The following is an 18660-nucleotide window of genomic DNA, read 5'->3' on the forward strand; positions in this document are numbered from 1 at the left end:
CTTGAAATTTCAAGATTCTCAAACATCTAGTAAATACCCTTGCCTTCTTTCTGTCTTTTCTTTCCATGAATATTTAATGAGCATTTGTGCATCTGAGACCAGAGAGAGGGGATGAGAAGCAGGATTTTCTCTCTGCCCTCAAGGAGATGCAGACTGGTTGGGATGACTGACAAACATTGGAGCAAAACTTAGGAGAGAACATCTGAACATGATCTTTGGGGATTCTAAAGGGGGCCTCTGGACAAGCCTGGAATCCTGATAGAGGGTAGAGGTGCTAGGCTCACAGGAAAAGTGAAATCTGAAGAAAGAGTAAATAGGAGGTAGCTAGAATGTGAAAGGAAAGCCAGACATTGCTGACTGAAGGAACCACGTCTAAAAGAACACAAAGTAGCCTTGGGTGGGGACGCAAAATAGTGCCAATGATTTTGTATATTTAGTGAGTAATATTTGAGTGGGAAAGTAAGGGCAGAGGTAGGGAAGGTAAGGAGGTGGTGGAAAATGAGGTCAGAGAAACAGGATCACGTCCTTATGTATCATACTCAGAGATTTTTAAAAAAATGTTAGTTGTATGTGAACACAATATCTTTATTTATTTATTTATTTTTATATGGTACTGAGGATTGAGCCCAGTGCCTCACGTGTGGTAGGCAAGCACTCTACCACTGAGCTACATCCCCAACCCCAGAAGATGGGTATTATATGTAGGTTTTCCCAGAATGTTTGGGCAATAACTTTAGAGAGGAATTTAAACAGGAAATGAATAAGATTTGTGGTTTAGAAAAATCATCCTGACAGTGCTGTGGGAATGAATGAAAATAGAAAAGACTGCATGACGTAAGAAGGTGAGAAGCGACAAAGCTCTGAACTAGAGCTGTGGGGCTGGAGGAAAAGAGAAGGGATTGAGCAACATAGAAAGTGACTGAGGAGAGAGAAGGAAGTGTCAAGAATGAGCAGCGCTTTGAATGACGCATTAAGGTTTGTGGATTTCACCATATGTAAATTTCTTTACCCCAAGTAACCAGTTAATGATAGGCATGCTCAAGTATAGAGGGATGAAGTGCACTGATGTCTGTATCCTATTTTGAAATGAGATTGTTTTATAGAAAGCCAAGTGGATTGATAGGTAATAAAGAAAAGATAGCACAAATACTAGCTACTATAAAATGTAAATGTTATGTACATGGGAATTCACTGTACAATTCTTTCATTTTTTTTTCTACAAGATTAATAATTTTCAGAATAAGAACTAGGGGAAAATGTTGTTCCTAATTTATACAGTTAGAGAAGATATGATTTATTATATAAAAATGTAGTAATTTAAGTTTTCAAGAATATACCGGATAACTTGAGAACTCCATCACATGTATTACTTCCACAGTTCTATAGGATTCATATACTATGTTCATATTGCTAAACTAATGGATATTTAACTTCAATCTGTTTAACTTTAATGAACATATTGTATTCTTCTCAAAAATAACTAATATAATGACAGGTAAATGAACAGAGAAACCAAGCATTAACCTGAAGATCAGCAGATAAAACATATAAAGTGTTGCTTAACTCCATGTAGAAATTGGTCAAACTGATTCTGGTATTGCATGTGGGGATTGGGGAAGCGGGAATAGTATTTCTGAAAAACAAACACACACAATTAAGCAGTAAGTTCCTAACTGTTTGTGTGATCAGGATAATGACTATGCTGTTAATCAATGGAAAGAATCTGGGAAAAGGACTAGATTTGGGTTGAGTGGGAGATAGCCAGAGACGGTTATTTCAGGTTTGGTCAGACTGAGTCTGAGATGTCACACAGACAGTTGGACATATGGTTTTGGAACTCGGGAGAAGATTTTGCAATGGAGATGGGAAGTTCCTGGAATTTATTCATATGATAATGTAGATGAGACTCTGAGAGGGTGGATTGAGTGTTAAATTGACCAAGATTAGGACTATGAGGAAGAACTGAAGAAGACAGAGAGACAGGGAAGTGAAAATTTCCTTTAAGAGAGAGGAAGAAAGAACACAAGAGATGCGTGTCACAGATCTGTTGGGTGCTCCCCAGAGTTCAAGTGAGGTCAGGGCTAAGCAGTGAATTTGGCAGTTCTAAGTGAGTAGAAACTCTGGTGAGATCAGTTGTAGTGAAGTTAGATTATATCACTGAGAAGGAGCAAACAGGAGGTTAGAATGTGGATACAATGAGTCTAGATTGTTCTCTAAAGAAGTCTGGTTAGAATGGGTTGAGGTTAGACTTTGTTTTTTAAGATCAAAATGACTCAAATCTAATTGGGGCATAAGCCTTGGTAATTGATGAAATAAACAGAAGTAGAAAGAGAAATAACCAAAGAGGTGAAAGACCTCTACAATGAAAACTACAGAACACTAAAGAAAGAAATTAAGGAAGACTTTAGAAGATGGAAAGATTTACCTTGTTCTTAGATAGGCAGACTTAATATTGTCAAGATGACTATACTGCCAAAAGTATTATGCAGATTCAATGCAATCCCAACCCAAATACCAATGACATTCCTCATAGAAACAGAAAAAGCACTCATGAAATTCATCTGGAAAAACAAGAGACCCAGAATAGCCAAAGCAATCCTTAGCAAGAAGAGTGAACCTGGTGGCATTACTATTCCAGACCTTAAACTATACTACAGAACAATAGTAACAAAAACAGCAAGGTATTAGCACCAAAATAGACCTGTAGGCCAATGATACAAAATAGAGGACACAGAGACAAACCCACATAATTACAGTTATTTCATATTAGACAAAGGCGACAAAAACATATATTGGAGAAAAGATAACTTCTTCAACAAATGGTGCTGGGAAAACTGGAAATCCACAAAATAAAATTAAACCTCTATCTCTCACCATGCACAAAACTCAATTCAAAGTGGATCAAGAACCTAGGAATTAAACCAGAGACCTTGCACCTAATGGAAGAAAAAGTAGGCCCAAATCTCCACCATGTCAGATTAGGCACTAATTTCTTTAATAAGACTCCTACAGCACAAGAATTAAAACCAAGAATCAATAAATTGGATGGATTCAAACTAAAAAGCTTCTTTTCAGCAAAAGCAACAATCAGTGAGGTGAATAGAAAACCTACAGAATGGGAGTGAATCTTCACCATAAGAACATCAGATAGAGCACTAATCTCTAGGGTATTTAAAGCACTCAAAAACCTTAACACCAAAAAACCAAATAACCCAGTCAATAAATGGGCCAAGGAACTGAAAAGACACTTCTAAAAAGAGGATATACAATAAATCAACAAATATATGAAAAAATGTTCAACATCTCTAGCAATTAGAGAAATGTAAATCAAAACTAAGATACCATCTCACTCTAGTCAGAATGGCAGCTATCAAGAATACAAACAACAATAAGTGTTGGTGAAGATGTGGGGGAAAGGCACACTCATACACTGCTGGTAAGACTGCAAATTGGTACAGCCAATATGGAAAGCAGTATGGAGAATTCTTGGAAAACTGGGAATGGAACCTCCATTTGACCCAGCTATCCCACTCCTAGGTCTATATGCAAAAGACTTAAAAACAGCATATTACAAGGACACAGCCACATCAATATTTATAGCAACAAAATTCACAATAGCCAAATTGTAGAATCAATGCAGATGCCCTTCAGTAGATGAATGGATAGGGAAATTTTGGAATATATATATACACAATAGAATATTACTCAGCATTAAAAGTAAATAAAATCATGGTATTCGCAGGTAAATGGATGAAGTTGGAGAATATAATGCTAAGTGAAGTAAGCCAATTCCAAAAAACCAAGGCCAAATATTTTCTTTGATATGAGGATGCTGACTCATAATGGTGACAGGGCAGGGGGGGGCATGGGAAGAATGGAGGAACTTTATACAGAACTAAGGGGAGGGAGGGGAAAGGAGGAGGGATGGAGGTAGAAATGATGGTGGAATGAGTTAGACATCATTACCCTAAGTACATGTATAAAGAAATGAATAGTGTGAAAATACTTTGTGTACAACCAGTGACTTGAAAAATTGTGCTCTATATGTGTAATATGAAGTGAATTGCATTCTGCCATCATATATAAGTAATTAGAATAAATAAATAATTTAATAATAAAAGAAAGAAAGAGTAATAACCAAAGCTGTGTGTCCAAATGGCTGAGAAAGAAAAAGACTTCCAGGCTGAGTGGAAGGTTTAAACATGGATGGGGTAGGGAAACTTCCCTACCCTCCCATCAATAGGAGGTAAAGAAAGTAGGATGGGTGTGGGTAAGTTTCTTTCTTGCAGGTGGAAAGAAGAGAAGCAAAAAGCCATCTTTTTTGGGGGGAATGTTAACAGGTAAAAGTGATAGGAAGCTGGGTGCAGTAGTGTATAGAGGATCATAAGTTCAAGGTCATCCTTGGCAACTTAGTGAGACTCTCTCAAAAATAAAAAAAAAAATAAAAAAGAAAAGTACTGGAGATGTAGCTCAATGGAAAGGTGCTCTTGCATTCAATCCCCAGGGCTGCAAAACAAACAAACAAATAAATAATAAGCAATAAAAGGTGATAGGAAAAGTGGAGAGTCAGAGATATATGAAGAGAATGGCTTTTATGGAATTATGAGCAGGAGCAGAATAGACACATGGAAAGAAATGCTGGCCATCAGCTGGCATGGTAGTAGTTTTCTTCAGGAGCTCTTAGTTACCTAGATTGGAGGTATCTACCTAGCTATTTCCATTCTGAACTGTTCCTCAGCTCTCAGCTCCCTTTTGCTCTTGGGTTTAATCTTCATCATAGATAGAATGTATCTGAGGCTGATAACCTTTTCTTTTGTAAAGAAATTCTCAATCTGTCCATCTTAAGACAAATAGCCAGAAGTGAGTTCAAACATGTTTTCCCCAGAACTCCAATTTGAAATATAGCCTGTTAATGTTTTGATGTTATTATCATAATTAGATTGACCCTTACACCAAATCTGGTCAAAACTTAGCATTTATATTACATTTTGAAGCCTATCTCCTTGGGCAGGTAATATATTTTGCTTCGACAAGCCTGAATGTGTTCTGTGGCAAAACAGAAAGAAGTTGCCAAGTCTAATCCTATTTCCAAGATATTTCATACTCAGGCAAGATTTTGCATATTTAAATCAAAATTTCACTAGTGACCTTTAAATTTCCAACTGACCAACTGGAATCTCAGCGCTTTTCCTTCTAGAAAAATCTCCTCCAATCCTAATATCCACTTTTTCAAGTGTTTTCAAAAAGTAGATTGCAGGGTAGAAATGAGCCAGATGCCTGGGTGACTCTCTGGTGTGTGGCTTACTGTGTGGCTCCTAGATGGTTCATTTTGACACCTTGATTCTCATTCTTTCTTTATCCCAATCTGGATTTCAGCAGCACACCCCTTTCTTCAATCTCCATCTGTGTAGAAATCCTAGAATGAGGATATTCCTGGCTTCTTCAGTAGCCATCTCCCCCTGCTCTTTTCTGGCATCTGATGTCTCACCACTGTCTCTTTCTGAGTCATTGCACTCAAGTGACAGGGCTTTTTTGGGTTTCAAGTAGCCCTTATTTGATTTTTCAAAGAGTGAAGTTAGTAAAATTTTCTGGATTATTGATTCCATTCAGAATAAACACCAAAAAATATTTTTTTTCCAACTTATTTGATCTTGATTTTTTTTTAAGTTCCAGTAGCTTTTTATTGTTTGAATAATAGAACACACAAAACCAGGCAGAGAAGTCCCTAAGGAAATGATGGTCATGTTCCACTGTTATTTGCCCTTTAGTCCTTCATCTTCTAAGCACTTATTATATTTTCTTTTAAGGATATTAGATATTTATTTTGATCACAAATGCAATCCAAGTGTGAATTCATAAATGTGGCATCTTTTATCCCGCCCCCTCCATGTTCCTTTAAATAGAAAAAAGTGCTAAATGTCTCTGCATAGCCTATTTGGCCACAGTTGTTCCACCTATGGTTTTAAAAACAGACTGCAACTTGATCTTCTGAAATCTTTCTTGAACTGCAGCTCATTCTGTTAAAGAAATCCTGGGGAAAAAGTTCTACTGTTATTGTCGATAGTATCCAAAAGGTGAGGATGGTAACTGAATGGAAGGCAACTGGGAGGGGTCTTCAGCAAAGGGAGGACCATGGGGAAACTGTGTAGAGGCAAATCTTGTCAACAAGATGCCAGCTCCTTCAATTAAAGCTAGGAGAATGCCACCCATTGCAGCTGACCCAACCATGGCCACTGGACCATTTCTTGCTGCCAGTATAGCTCCTGTTAAGGCACCATTAGTGATGGAGTTCCAGGGATCTTCTTTTCCTCTGACTTGAACCATACTACAGTCAATCATAGAGAACAGGCCTCCCCAAACCACAAAACTACCTCCCAATTGTGAAGCCCTGGTTCTAATTGCTGTCAAACTCCCTCGTAGTCTGTGGTTTACTCCCACTGGAGAATTTTGAAAACCTTTGATTGCTTGAAAGACACCACCACCTATGGTACCCATCGTAAAGGCCCCACCACAGTCATCCACAATTCGCCAGGGGCAAGGCTCTCTGGCATATTCCTCCATCTTGACTCCAGCCGCGCGGGCGAAGTTAAGATCTAATGCCATTCTTTGGATTCAGCCAGTCATTGTGTGAGCTTTGCTTTTTTTACCTTCTGCTTATGCAGTAGTATTTCCCCAGGTGTTAGTCAACTCATATTTATTGGGAGCCTGCTTGAGCTTGTTGTTGCAATGAAGAGGTGGATTAGTCATAGTGCTCATCATCAAATGTGTTCATGGTTTGATTGGACAAAATAACGATTAACATATAGCAGCAATTCTCAAAATTTAATGTACAGAATAATCAGGTGAATGGTGTTTTAGTTTGCTTTTACAATGCTGTGACCAGAGACTTGACAAGAATAATTTTATTTTTGTTTATTAAGAACTGTTTATTAAAATAAGTTTATTTTGGGATTCACTGTTTCAGAGGTCTCAGTCTATAGATGGCCGATTCTATTCCTCGGGGCCTGAGATGAGGCAGGACATAAAGGTGGAAAAGTATGGTGAAGGGAAGTGGCTCAGAACATGGCCATCAAGAATTAAAGAGAGATTCCCCTCACCACTGACAAAATTTATAGCCCACAGGCATGCCCCCAATGACCCACTTCCTCCAGTTATAACCTACCTGCGTACATTATCACTCAGTTAATCCCTATCGGGGACTTTAACATACTGAGCAGATTAAGTCTTTTGTAACCCAATCATTTCATCTCTAACCTTCCTTACATTGTTTCACACATAAGCTTTTGAGGGACACCTCACATCTAAACCATAACAGATGGTTTTAAAAATGCAGATTCTTGAGCTCACTCTAAAGAGGTATGTTTTTTAAATCTGGTGAAGAATCAGCATGTTTTCTTTCTTTTTTTTTTTCCAGTATTGGGGATTGAGCTCAGGACCTCACACATGTTAGGTAAGTGATCTATTACTGAGCTACATTTTCCGCCCAGAATATGCATTTTAACATAAGCACATGGGGATTAGGGGTGTTGAAGAATAATGGTGGTTTGTATTATGCAGAAAGTGTGAGAATCATATTTTGAGAAATACCAACAGCAATGAATAAAGGTTATAATAAAGGTATCTACCCTGGTGCTCTGGGTCCCAAAGAGGTACTGCCTGACTTAGCCAAGGAGGGTGGTTTTGGGGCCGGGGAGGATGAGGAGAAGTTTGATAGATACTTCACTGTCACCTCTCTAATTATCGCGTGGAGTAATGTGAACCCCAAGTCTTTGGCCTTTGTCTCTAAAACCTACTCTAAAGCATTTTCTACTTGATCTATAGTGTGTACTCTTTGCTAGAATTTTTTCTTCTTTTTGACTAAACAATTATGTTGTCTAAAACTTCGTGGGTTTTGTGCATCTCTTCCCATTTCTAGGCAAGTTGTAATTAGGTAGCAATTTCCTCCAAAACTGTATTTGCCACCCTCAGTTCCTTATTTCTGAATTTACATAACTCCACATGATTTTTCATTTTTAGTGAACAAGCTTTTTCTCTTAAGCCTGAATTGAACCACATTCACCTCACCCAGTCATTGACTGGATTATTTGTTTCTCACAGTTCAAAAGGCAGGCTTTCCATCAAACTGGACTGCAAAGGAAGTGTTGAACTCAGATCAAATCATTTTATCTCTAGAAAAACATTAATATTAAATATTTTTTTCTTTTCCTTGTAGTGTGGGGGATTGAACCCAGGGTCTCTAGGCACATGCTCTACCACTCAATTATATCCTCAGTCCTAGAAATCCATTAGCTTTAATGAATACGAGTCTGTAGTTTTTCACTTTGGAATTTTGTTATAAGAAGACTACGCAAGCAGTCTGATTGGAACAACTGATGACAAATGTGTATGGAAGGTCACTGTGTGATAACTTAGCACCTTTGTGTTTGTGTCTTTGAATTTAAACTTTAATGTCGAGAAAGTGTGAACTATATCATGTTCAAATTTTTATGCTGTTAATATTAAATTTTTTTTGTTCTTTTTAGTTATACATGACAGACAAAACTATTTTGATACATTCATACAAACATGGAATATATCTTATTCTAATTAGGATTCCAGTCATATGGTTGTATATGATGTGAAGATTCACTGGTGGTGTGTTCATATGTGCACATAGGAAAGTTGTGTCAGATTCATTACACTGTCTTTCCTAATTCTTTTACCCCTCCTTTCCCTTCATTCCCCTTTATCTAATCCACAGTACTTCTGTTTTTCCCCTCTCTCTGTTTGTTATGGGTTAATATCCACATATCAGAGAGAACATTCGACCTTTGGTATTTTGGGATTGGCTTATTTGACTTAGCATGATTGTCTAATCTCTTAAATCATCGATGAGAAATGAGAAATGATATTAAATTGTGTAATATTTGTTTTTTTTATTTATTTGAAGTACTAATTTCCTCAAATTGAAATGTTGACATATAGGAACAGAGTTGTGTCATGTTGTCAGGCAGGAGAGACGTGAAAAAGTTGTCACCCATTTTATGAAAGAAGATGCTATGTACTGAATTTTCTTCCCCCCTCCCCAAGTTAGTATGTTGAAGTCCTAACCTGCAATGTGACTACTTGGATATCTAGATTTTAGAAGGTAATGAGGGTTAAATAAGGTCACTCAGGTGGGGACTTAATCTAGTAGGATTGGTGGCCTTAAAAGCAGAGGAAAAGATTGTTTCTTTCTCTTTCTCTACATGCCCCCTAACCACACCCCAACCCCCCCACACAAGGAAAGACAGAATAAACACACACTGAGAAGGCTGCTGACAGCAAGTCAGGAAGAGCCCTCAGCAGAACCCAGCTGTGCTGACACCCAGATCTTGGATTTCCAGCCTTCAGAAATGTGAGAGTGTCAATTTCTACTAAGTAAGCCACCCCGTGAATGGTAGTTGCTGTGGTACCCAGTCAACTAAGACAGCACAGACACAGGCGCATTCGGGTTCTAGCTCTGCATCCATCTCACCTTATTCTCTTCAACCTCCCTCTCAGTTTCCTGAGAACCTGCTTTCCTTTCTGCAGAATGCTTGAGAATATATTTCCAGTTGCTGAAAATTTTGATTCTGATGACATCAAATGACCTGTTTTGTTGAAGATCATGTGTGTTGAGCCTGAAGAAATTTCAAGACCTTGTTTCTAACTCTTATTTAGCAGAAGGGAAAAGTAAGGCCCTAAAAATTAAACTAGGTGGGGGCTGGGGTTGTGGCTCAGTGGTAGAGTGCTCGCCTAGCAGTGCAAGGTGCTGGGTTTGATCCTCAGCACTACATAAAAATAAATAAATAAAATAAAGGTATAAAAATAAATTAAACTATGTGACTTGTTGTCATATAGTAGATGCACCTGGTAATGCCTGGAAGTAATTTTCTTTGTTTCGTTTCCTATTATACCAATGAATGTGTTGTCAGGTGTTAAATAAGAATAATGTTTTCTGTCATGAACCTATTTCATTGGAAAAATGTTAATGAACTGGAAAATGTTGAGCTTTTCAGAGTAAAGATAATCTTTATTATTGTATTGCAGAGATTTATGATTAAAATATTCTGAAATTCTTTCTTTTGCAGTTACCTATAATCACATCTAAGGTTTTTATAATTATTTATTAATAAGTAACAGCAGTATGAATATGAAGCAATATTTTATTTATAAATTTTGTATTTAAAAGTAACACCTGAATATGGAAAATAACAAATAATAATGATGATCTTAAAATGGATAGTAAGTTTCTCACACACTCTTCTTCATTTCTAATTATTCTCTCCAAAATAGCAACATCTTTTGCTTTCTACAAATCTTTTTGAAGATTATCATGATAACTTTAGATAACATGCTTATTCCTTTATGCTTCCATAATCAATAGATCATATCTATAGAATTCCTGTTAATAAGTGAGTTTAGTAATTCACATTACTCCTATATACCTGTCTTCCATGATTAAGTTTGAAAATTATGTTATTTTTAGTTTTTATCAACTTTTGTAATTTTAAATAATATCCTAAAATTTTATTATTATTATTATTATTATTATTATTTAGTACTATGGATTGAGCTCAAGGGAGCTGTGCCACTGAACTATATCCCCAGTTTTTTTATTTTTTATTTTTTTGAGAGAGGGTCTCGCTAAGTTCCTGAGGCTGGCCTTGAATTTGTAATCCTTGTGTCTCCACCTCCTGAGTTTTTGGGATTATAGATATGTTCTATTGCTCCCAACTCAAGCTCAATTCTTTTAACATAATTTACTGATTTGTCGCTTTATAAAATGAATACATCTATGTAGTAGGGATGCCTACTCTTTTCTCACTTTTCCTTTCTTATATCATCCTTCTCTAAATTACAGTCTAGCTTCTACATTATCAAAGTTAAAACAGTGTTTAGGACGCCAGATATTTTGTCCAAATGGATTTTCTGGAAAAGAATGTGAAATTGGAAGTTTGCCATTTAGAAACTTTTGGATTAAAAATTACATTTATTTGAATTATGATAGAAGATAAATATATCACTATCATCTACTTTGCTTTTTAAAAATGACTTAGCATAAATAAAATTACAGAAAGAATATCACAAATATCATTTAAGTCTTTTTTTTAATTGTGTAAATTTTTGTTAAATCAGAGTTTCCGGTTTGGTTCAAAAGTATCTGATTTGACACTACATTAAACTGTATTGCTTTAGGAGCCTTAATAGTAACTTTTAAACTATAATTTGTTTATTTATTGAACTCAGCAAAATTCTATCTTTAATATGTTTCTGTCATGTCATGCTTAAAGTTATTTCATGTAACTAAGTCAGAACCTCGCTATGGAATCACTCCTCACTATGGGATCACTTCTTCACGTCAAGAAGAGGTTCTTAGCCTTAATAATCTCTCTTGTATGGAATGCTATTATATCCATTGAAGTTTGTAGGACATATGTGGGCTTTGGGTCAAGTATATTTGGATTTTAAATAGGTTAAAAACTGTACTATGTTGTCTTTTGCGCGCGTGTGTGTGTGTGTGTGTGTGTGTGTGTGTGTGCAGATATCCAGTATGATTGCTAGGGACTTAATTCTTCCCATATTTTTGATGAAAATACATCTTGAACTTCCTTATCTATTTAGGATTTCATATCCTGCAGACATAAATCCAGGAACTAAGCTTAGCTCACAGAGCTCTGTATATTTCACTTCCCCAGGGGTAGTTATATCATTTCTGAGGTAAGAAGATCAATACAGCATAGGGTTCTCTAAGTAAGGGCTAAACCAGCACCAAATATAGCACTGATAAAGCCTTTAGTGGCTTCCTGTTGGTGATGTTCATCAAAGCTGTAAGGCTGACTAATATCAGGATTTGACTCTGCACAGGACTATGTGGCTGCAAAATATCTGACAGTCTTCTTACTTGTCATGGCGTCTGAATGTTTCTTTTTTCTTTCTTTTTATTGGTTTTATTTTTTTAAATACATGACAGTGGAATGCATCGTTATTCTTATTACACATATAGAACAATTTTTCATACCTCTGTTTGTATATAAAGTATGTTGACATCAATTCATGTCTTCATACATGTACTTTGGATAATGATGTCTATCATATTGTACCATTCTTGCTAATCCCCTGCCCCTCCCTTTCCTATCTAGAATTCATCTATTTCTCCCATGCTCTCCCTCCCTACCCCACTATGAGTCAGCCTCCTTATATCAGAAAAAACATTCGGCATTTGTGTTTTTGGGATTGGCTAACTTCACTTAGCATTATCTTCTCCAAAGTCATCCATTTACCTGCAAATGCCATGCTTTTATTCTCTTTTATTGCTGAGTAAAATTCCATTGTGCCACATTTTTTTAATCCACTCATCCACTGAAGGGCATCTAGGTTGGCTCCACAATTTAGCTATTGTGACTTGTGCTGCTATAAACATTGATGTGGCTATGTCCCTATAGTATGCTGTTTTTAAGTCCTTTGGGTATAGACCTAGGAGAGGGATAGCTGGGTCAAATGGTGGTTCCATTCCCAGATTTCCAAGGAATCTCCATACTGCTTTCCATATTGGTTGCACCAATTTGCAGTCCCATCCTCTCTAACACTTATTATTGTTTTGTCTTCATAATAACTGCCATTCTGACTGGAGTGAGATGGTATCTTAGAGTAGTTTTGATTTGCATTTCTCTAATTGCTAGAGATGATGAACATTTTTTTATATATTTGTTGATTGATTGGATATTCTCTTCTGACAAGTGTCTGTTCATGTCCTCGGCTCATTTATTGATTGGGTTATTCGTTTTTTGCTGTTTAACTTTTTGAGTTCTTTATATATCCTAGAGATTAGTGCTCTATCTGATGTGTAGGGGGTAAAAATTTGCTCCTGGGATGTAGGCTCTCTATTCACCTCACAGATTGTTTCTTTTGCTGAGAAGAAACTTTTTATTTTGAGTCCATCCCATTTATTGATTCTTGGTTTTAATTCTTACACTATAGGGGTTCTATTAAGGAAGTTGGGCCTAATCCCACATGATGGAGATTAGGGCCTACTTTTTCTTCTATTAGACACAGGGTCTCTGATTGTACTCCCAAATTCTTGATCCATTTTGAATTGAGTTTTGTGCATGGTGAGAGATAGGGGTTAAATTTTACAATTGATTGCAACGATGTTACTCTTTAGGGCCCTTAATTCCTGATCAGATCATATTTATCATTATGAAAAAATTATTAGGAACTAATATTGATATATAGTTTCATGGTTTTTACTAGATTATGAATTACTGAAGAGCATTCATTGGCTTTTTCTTCTTTATATCTTCAAGAGTATACTGTAGATGCTTCTTATAGGTAAGATAGATGGCAAATGCTTATTTTCTGCCTAGCACTGTGCTAAATTATTCATATGCCTGATTTTCTTTAATTCTCAGAACTCATGAGATTAAAACTCTTCATGAGTTTTAATCTCATGAAGGAGATAATCTTTAGTTCTGTTTCACAGATGAGTAATTTAAGGAGAAGAAAGCTTAAGTCAGTTGGCATAAGGCAGTAAGCTAGTTAAATGATCAAGCTAGTGTTGATCTGAATGCTAAAATCTTCCAGAATGGCATAGACTTGGACTCACACGGTTTATAGCCTTTTCAGATGGCCTCCTTCATTTAATAAAGTGTACATAAGTTTCCTTCATGTGTTTTCCGAGGCTGATATCTCATTTCTTTTAGTGCTGAATGATATTACATTGTTTATATGTACCATACTCACCTTTAGAAGGACATCTTTGTTGCTTTAAAATTTGGGCAAATTATCAGTGAAGTTGCTATGATCATTGGTGTGCACGTTTTTGTGTGGACATATGTTTTTACTTCCTGTGAATAACTACCATGGAGTGTAATTACTGGATTGTGTGGTAATAGTATGTTCAGTTTGTACAGTTTTGCATTCCTACTAGCAATGAATGAGGGTTCCTGTTGTTTCAGGTCCTCACCAGCATTTGTTATTGTCAGAATTTTGAATTTTGGCCATTTTAATAAGCATGAAGTGGTGTATTTTATTATCTTAATTTGTTAATTCTTGAATGGCATATGATATTGAATATCTTTTCGTATGCTCACTTGCCATTTGGTGTCTTCTTTGTTATTTATTTATGCCATTAGCTATTTTTGAATTAGATTGTTTCCTTATCATTGAATTCTGAGATTTTCTAAAATACAGTTTAGATAAAAGTGCTTTATTGGATGTGTCTTTTGCAGATGTCTTTTCTCAATCTGTTATTTCTCTTTTTATTTTCTTGACATTGTCTTTCTCACAGAAAAGTCTCAGATCTTATCGATTGATAGCTTATCAATTCTTCATGAGTCATACCTTTGGTGTTGTATTGCTGGGATGGGAGTGTAACACAGCATAAGCACATGCTAAAGTATGTGTAAGGTTTTGTGTTCAATCCCCTGTACCACATCCACACACACAATAGTCATTGCCATACCCAAGGCCATCTAGAATTTTTTACTGTTATCTTCTAGCTTTATAGTATCCTGTTTTACATTTGGGTCTATGATCGTTTTGTGAAGGCTATATACTCTGTGTCTATATTCATAAGTCTAGTTTGAGATATTGATTTTATTTGGTTTTGTCTATTGTTTCCTTTTTAAAAAAATTCATTGATTTCAGCTGTGAATTTTATTACTTATTTTATTTTGCTTACTCTGGATTTAAATTGCTCTTCTTTTCATAGTTTTATAAAGTGGAAACTTGGATTATTAATTTTAGATCCGTCTTTTAATCTAATATATACACTGAATACTGTAAATTTCCCTCTAAGCCTGCTTTTGCTGCATCACACAATTTTTTAAAGTTGTATTTTCATTTTTATCTAGCTCAAAATGCTTTCATTTTTAAAATTTCTTTGAGATTTACATCATTGATCTATTATTTATTTGTTTTATTATATATTATTTATTTTTTAATTACAAGCATATCATTTAATCTATAAGCATTTGAGGATTTTCTAGTCATCTTTTGTATTTCCATTATTGATTTCTTGTTTAATTTCATTAAACTGTATGAATAACATGCTAAGAGCATTAATGGAGCAACTTATAACATGCAAAAACCAGATGAATAATGTAAGCAATATTCCTGGCAAATCTGTCTGTGGTTCTATTACTTGTTCAACCTCTTCAAATTATGTTTTGCTTTTCAGTGTGTATTGTAACTTTTTGTTGACAGATGGACATGATGTACTGGATAAAAGTTAAGTAAGGGGCTGGGGTTGTGGCTCAGTGGTAGAGTGCTTGCCTAGCATGTGTGAGGCACTGTGTTCTATTCTCAGCATTGCATATAAATAAATGAATAAAATAAATGTTCATCAACATCTAAAAGAATATTAAAAAGAAAGAAAATAAATAGGTTGTTAGTAATTTGGTGATAAGGTATGGAGAAGAGGAAGCATTCTCTAGTCCTACGATAGTCTCCATCTTTGGATGAACCCTTGGACTTGAACTTCACTAGTTCTTCTCAGTTATTTGACCCTGTGAGAGGGAACTCTACGTCTAGAGGTGGTTAGGGTTGGGTATTTTCTTCCTTTTGGTAGGTTAGGCTCTGATAAAACTGCAGCCTATTAGGTACCGGTAAATAGTTTTTCCTAACGGCAGGCCTTGATAAATAAGAATATAATGCTCTGATCTATTTTAAGATGTTCCATTTCTCTTCCCTCTGTCACAAGCAAGAGGGGATTTTTCTCTAATATTCACTGTAAGAACCTAGTAGAGCTCCTGAATTTAAATGTTTTAAACTCTCAGATTTTTTTTTTTTTTTTTTGTGAATCCCTAGTAATTTGTCAGTTATTGTACTTCAAGTTTTCTTACCCCAGCACGGGTTCCCACTGAGGTTTCTGCTCTAATAAACCACGATTCTCTGTATCTGCTTCTTTATTTTTCCAGTTTTGGGTGTAGTGGTTTGTCTGTGACCTCAGTTCTCTGAGAGATCAAAGAAGACTTGTTGGTTTTGCAGTTTGTTAGTTGCAATGATGACTTCACAGTTTCTTACTTGCTAGAACAGAAACTGGAAGTCTGCTTCATCTCTTAGTAACCATTGCGCTCCACATCTTCCACTAGCTATTGGCTGACTTGAATTCTGTGTGGTGTGGTGCCTTAGCCTAGGTTCTGTAAGAAGTAGGGTACAAATTAAAGGCTTATGTGCTATTATTTTTTAGGGAGTTGAATCCCAGTGAACAAGATGGAGGGAAAGAGGAGTAAAACAAGGAAAGGAGAGTTAATATGAAGGTGTGTTATGAAAACTGGCCAGTGCTGCTATTGCGCTCCATTGATTGCCCAGTTTTAAGGGGTCCTTGAAGAGGTCATATAAACAATACTTTTCAGAACAGCATGGTGGGGGGCAGGTGGGCAGGAAGACTTTCTCTGCTGACTCAAACTCCCATTCATTTAAATTTTACTCCATGGCTTAGCTCCCTTCTGAAGAAGTTTGAGAAATATAGAATACCTCTCAGACTTGTCCAGGACCCAATGACTTCCATTCCCTATTTATTGAGAATTTCCCTTGTGAACTCTTGTTTTTCCTTTCTGGTCAGTGATTCATGGGCACTTATAGTTAACATGGTCATCTGGTCTTTAGGAGAAGTCCAATAACTTGAAAAACAGAGACTTTTAGATGTTGGTGTGAGACTGAGCTTGTGTGCATCTGTCCTCTACTGGATTGGGCAAAGAGGTTTATCTGATACCTCGGGGAATTATCTGATAACCTCGGGGAACTGGGAAGTTAGGGACAGATGTTCAGAGTAATATTTCTTTTGAGATGATGTGAGGTTGGATCTCCAAAATGGTACTGAAATAAGTTATACTGTTTATAAACAGGTACCCTGCTAAAGTATTTATTTGCCCAGGACTTCTCTCACACTAGAGAGAACCCACCTCTATGAAATAGGTTGCTGTCATGAAAAGACAGTGGTATAGTTGCAGCTGGAACAACAGAAAAATTAAGAGTGAGAAGATTTATAGTGGTATGTAGGAAGTAACTGATATGCCTTCTTAAATGCTTCTTTGGAAAAAAAATTTCCAGAAGATTTTTAGAATCTTTGTTTTTTCTACATAGGGAGTAACATCAGCAAGAATTTTATGAGTGAGTCCACCTATAGAGTGTACTGAAAATGTGTTCACAAATTCTTTTCATCCTGGTATTTCTCTAGCCTCTTAGTTCTGACTGGCAGATTTTTACTTTTAGTTAAGGAGAAGCTGCACTCTTGGAACCGTCCTTGCAACTTCCTTGGCCAATAGACTAAGGTAGAAGTAACATTTTGCGAATTCTGGGACCTAGGCCTAAAGAGTCTTTCAAGCTGTACCTTCACTTTCTACACTGAGACCACCATGGAGAGAAACCACTCTAGCTTATTATATGCTAAAAGGCCAAATAGAAAAGTGTGGCATCCTAGCTGATGGCCAGCACCCATTCCAACTAGGTCAGGCCATTCTGGACTCTCCAATCTAGCTGTTCCTCCAGGTCAATGCAATCACATGACTGAGTTCAGGAAAAACCAGAAGGAACTTCACAGCCAGGCCACAGAAGTCTGAGAAATACTAAATCATCATTGTTTCAAGATACTAAATTAAGGATGGTTGTTAACACATCAAAAAATAATAACAGGACACGAACCAGATTCTAAAAATTTTGGGGACCATTTTTATGACTCAGCTAAATAGATTATTCAATGATGTAATAATAAGTTTGAAAATATTCATAAGATTTCATGCTGAGTTTGGGAGAGTTCTGTGTTTAAACAAGGAAGAAAATACAAATGAGGAGTTGCTGTTCCATGCTCCAATGTAAGCTTATGAAAACTGTCCTCAGTACACTAAAAGGCCAAATATACCTTAGGTAGTTTTTGTGAAACTACAAAGAATAATCTATAAGTGATAAACTCTTGGATTCTGGGAAAAGAATACCATAGTTGAGTGACTGTCAAGTTTCGATTGTATAGATGGTGCAAATTTATACTCTTGTTTAAATGATTTTATGGATCATAGCAGTAACTAACATTTACTGAAAAGACTTGAAGGAAACAATGGACTCTGTTCTCTGAGTAGGGTCTGAGTTATGCTGGTGGTATTTTGAGGGGGTTTAGAAAATGTTAATAATAAGAAAGAGGAGGAGAAGCCAAAGCAAATAGATTCTTATATTCATGTCTTTGCTGTGTCTGTGAGGCCAAAAAGAGCCAGAGACACCAAATTTTCTTCTGATGATAGAAAGGAAATTTCACATCTGGTCCTTATAATTTTTAGCAGCAGAAATTTGAATTTGATTACAAAATGGAAAAAAAAGAGGTGGTAGATTTTTACAATATCACTTATTAAAAGAAATCCTTTTTGCTTAGTATTTGGTATAGAAAATCTGGTTTTTAGTTGTTGTTTTTTAAACTTTTTTGTTTGTTTGTTTGTTTTTGGTCCCAGAGAATGAACCCATGGGCACTTTAAATTGTTTTGGAGAGGTACTAAATTGCTAAGGCTGGCTTTGAACTTGTACAACTTCTGTCTCAGACTCTTGAGCTGCTGGGATTACAGACATGTGTGACCAAGTTTGGCTGTGAGTCTGTTTTTTTTTTTTATCAAAATGGTAAACTATATCAAGATCATGCAAGAGGAAGAGAGAGAGTTCCATGTTTACTGAGAA

At 36.2% G+C, this 18660-nt stretch overlaps 1 protein-coding gene and 1 long non-coding RNA gene across 2 annotated transcripts in view; one reads left to right on the forward strand and one right to left on the reverse strand.

Moving 5' to 3' along the window:
- The first annotated feature begins 756 nt into the window (after window positions 1–756).
- LOC110598230 (uncharacterized) overlaps window positions 757–18660 on the forward strand; it is a 31028-nt gene continuing 13124 nt past the window's right edge. The window contains exons 1-2 of the long non-coding RNA XR_002484070.3: window positions 757–975; window positions 7415–7450. This is a non-coding gene — a long non-coding RNA (uncharacterized LOC110598230). The remainder of the gene's footprint in view (window positions 976–7414; window positions 7451–18660) is intronic.
- Window positions 5656–6580, reverse strand: LOC101962759 (mitochondrial import inner membrane translocase subunit Tim17-A). Its single transcript, XM_040273089.2, has one exon. It carries the CDS (start codon window positions 6559–6561, stop codon window positions 6052–6054), a length of 510 nt encoding a protein of 169 aa, XP_040129023.1. The 5' UTR covers window positions 6562–6580; the 3' UTR covers window positions 5656–6051.

This window comes from Ictidomys tridecemlineatus, chromosome 1, assembly GCF_052094955.1.
Source record: "Ictidomys tridecemlineatus isolate mIctTri1 chromosome 1, mIctTri1.hap1, whole genome shotgun sequence".
NCBI lineage: Eukaryota > Metazoa > Chordata > Mammalia > Rodentia > Sciuridae > Ictidomys > Ictidomys tridecemlineatus.

What these genes read in the sequence shown, in the direction of transcription:
- LOC101962759 (XM_040273089.2), bottom strand. Translation starts at nt 6,561, where the DNA reads ATGGAGGAATATGCCAGAGAGCCTTGCCCCTGGCGAATTGTGGATGAC.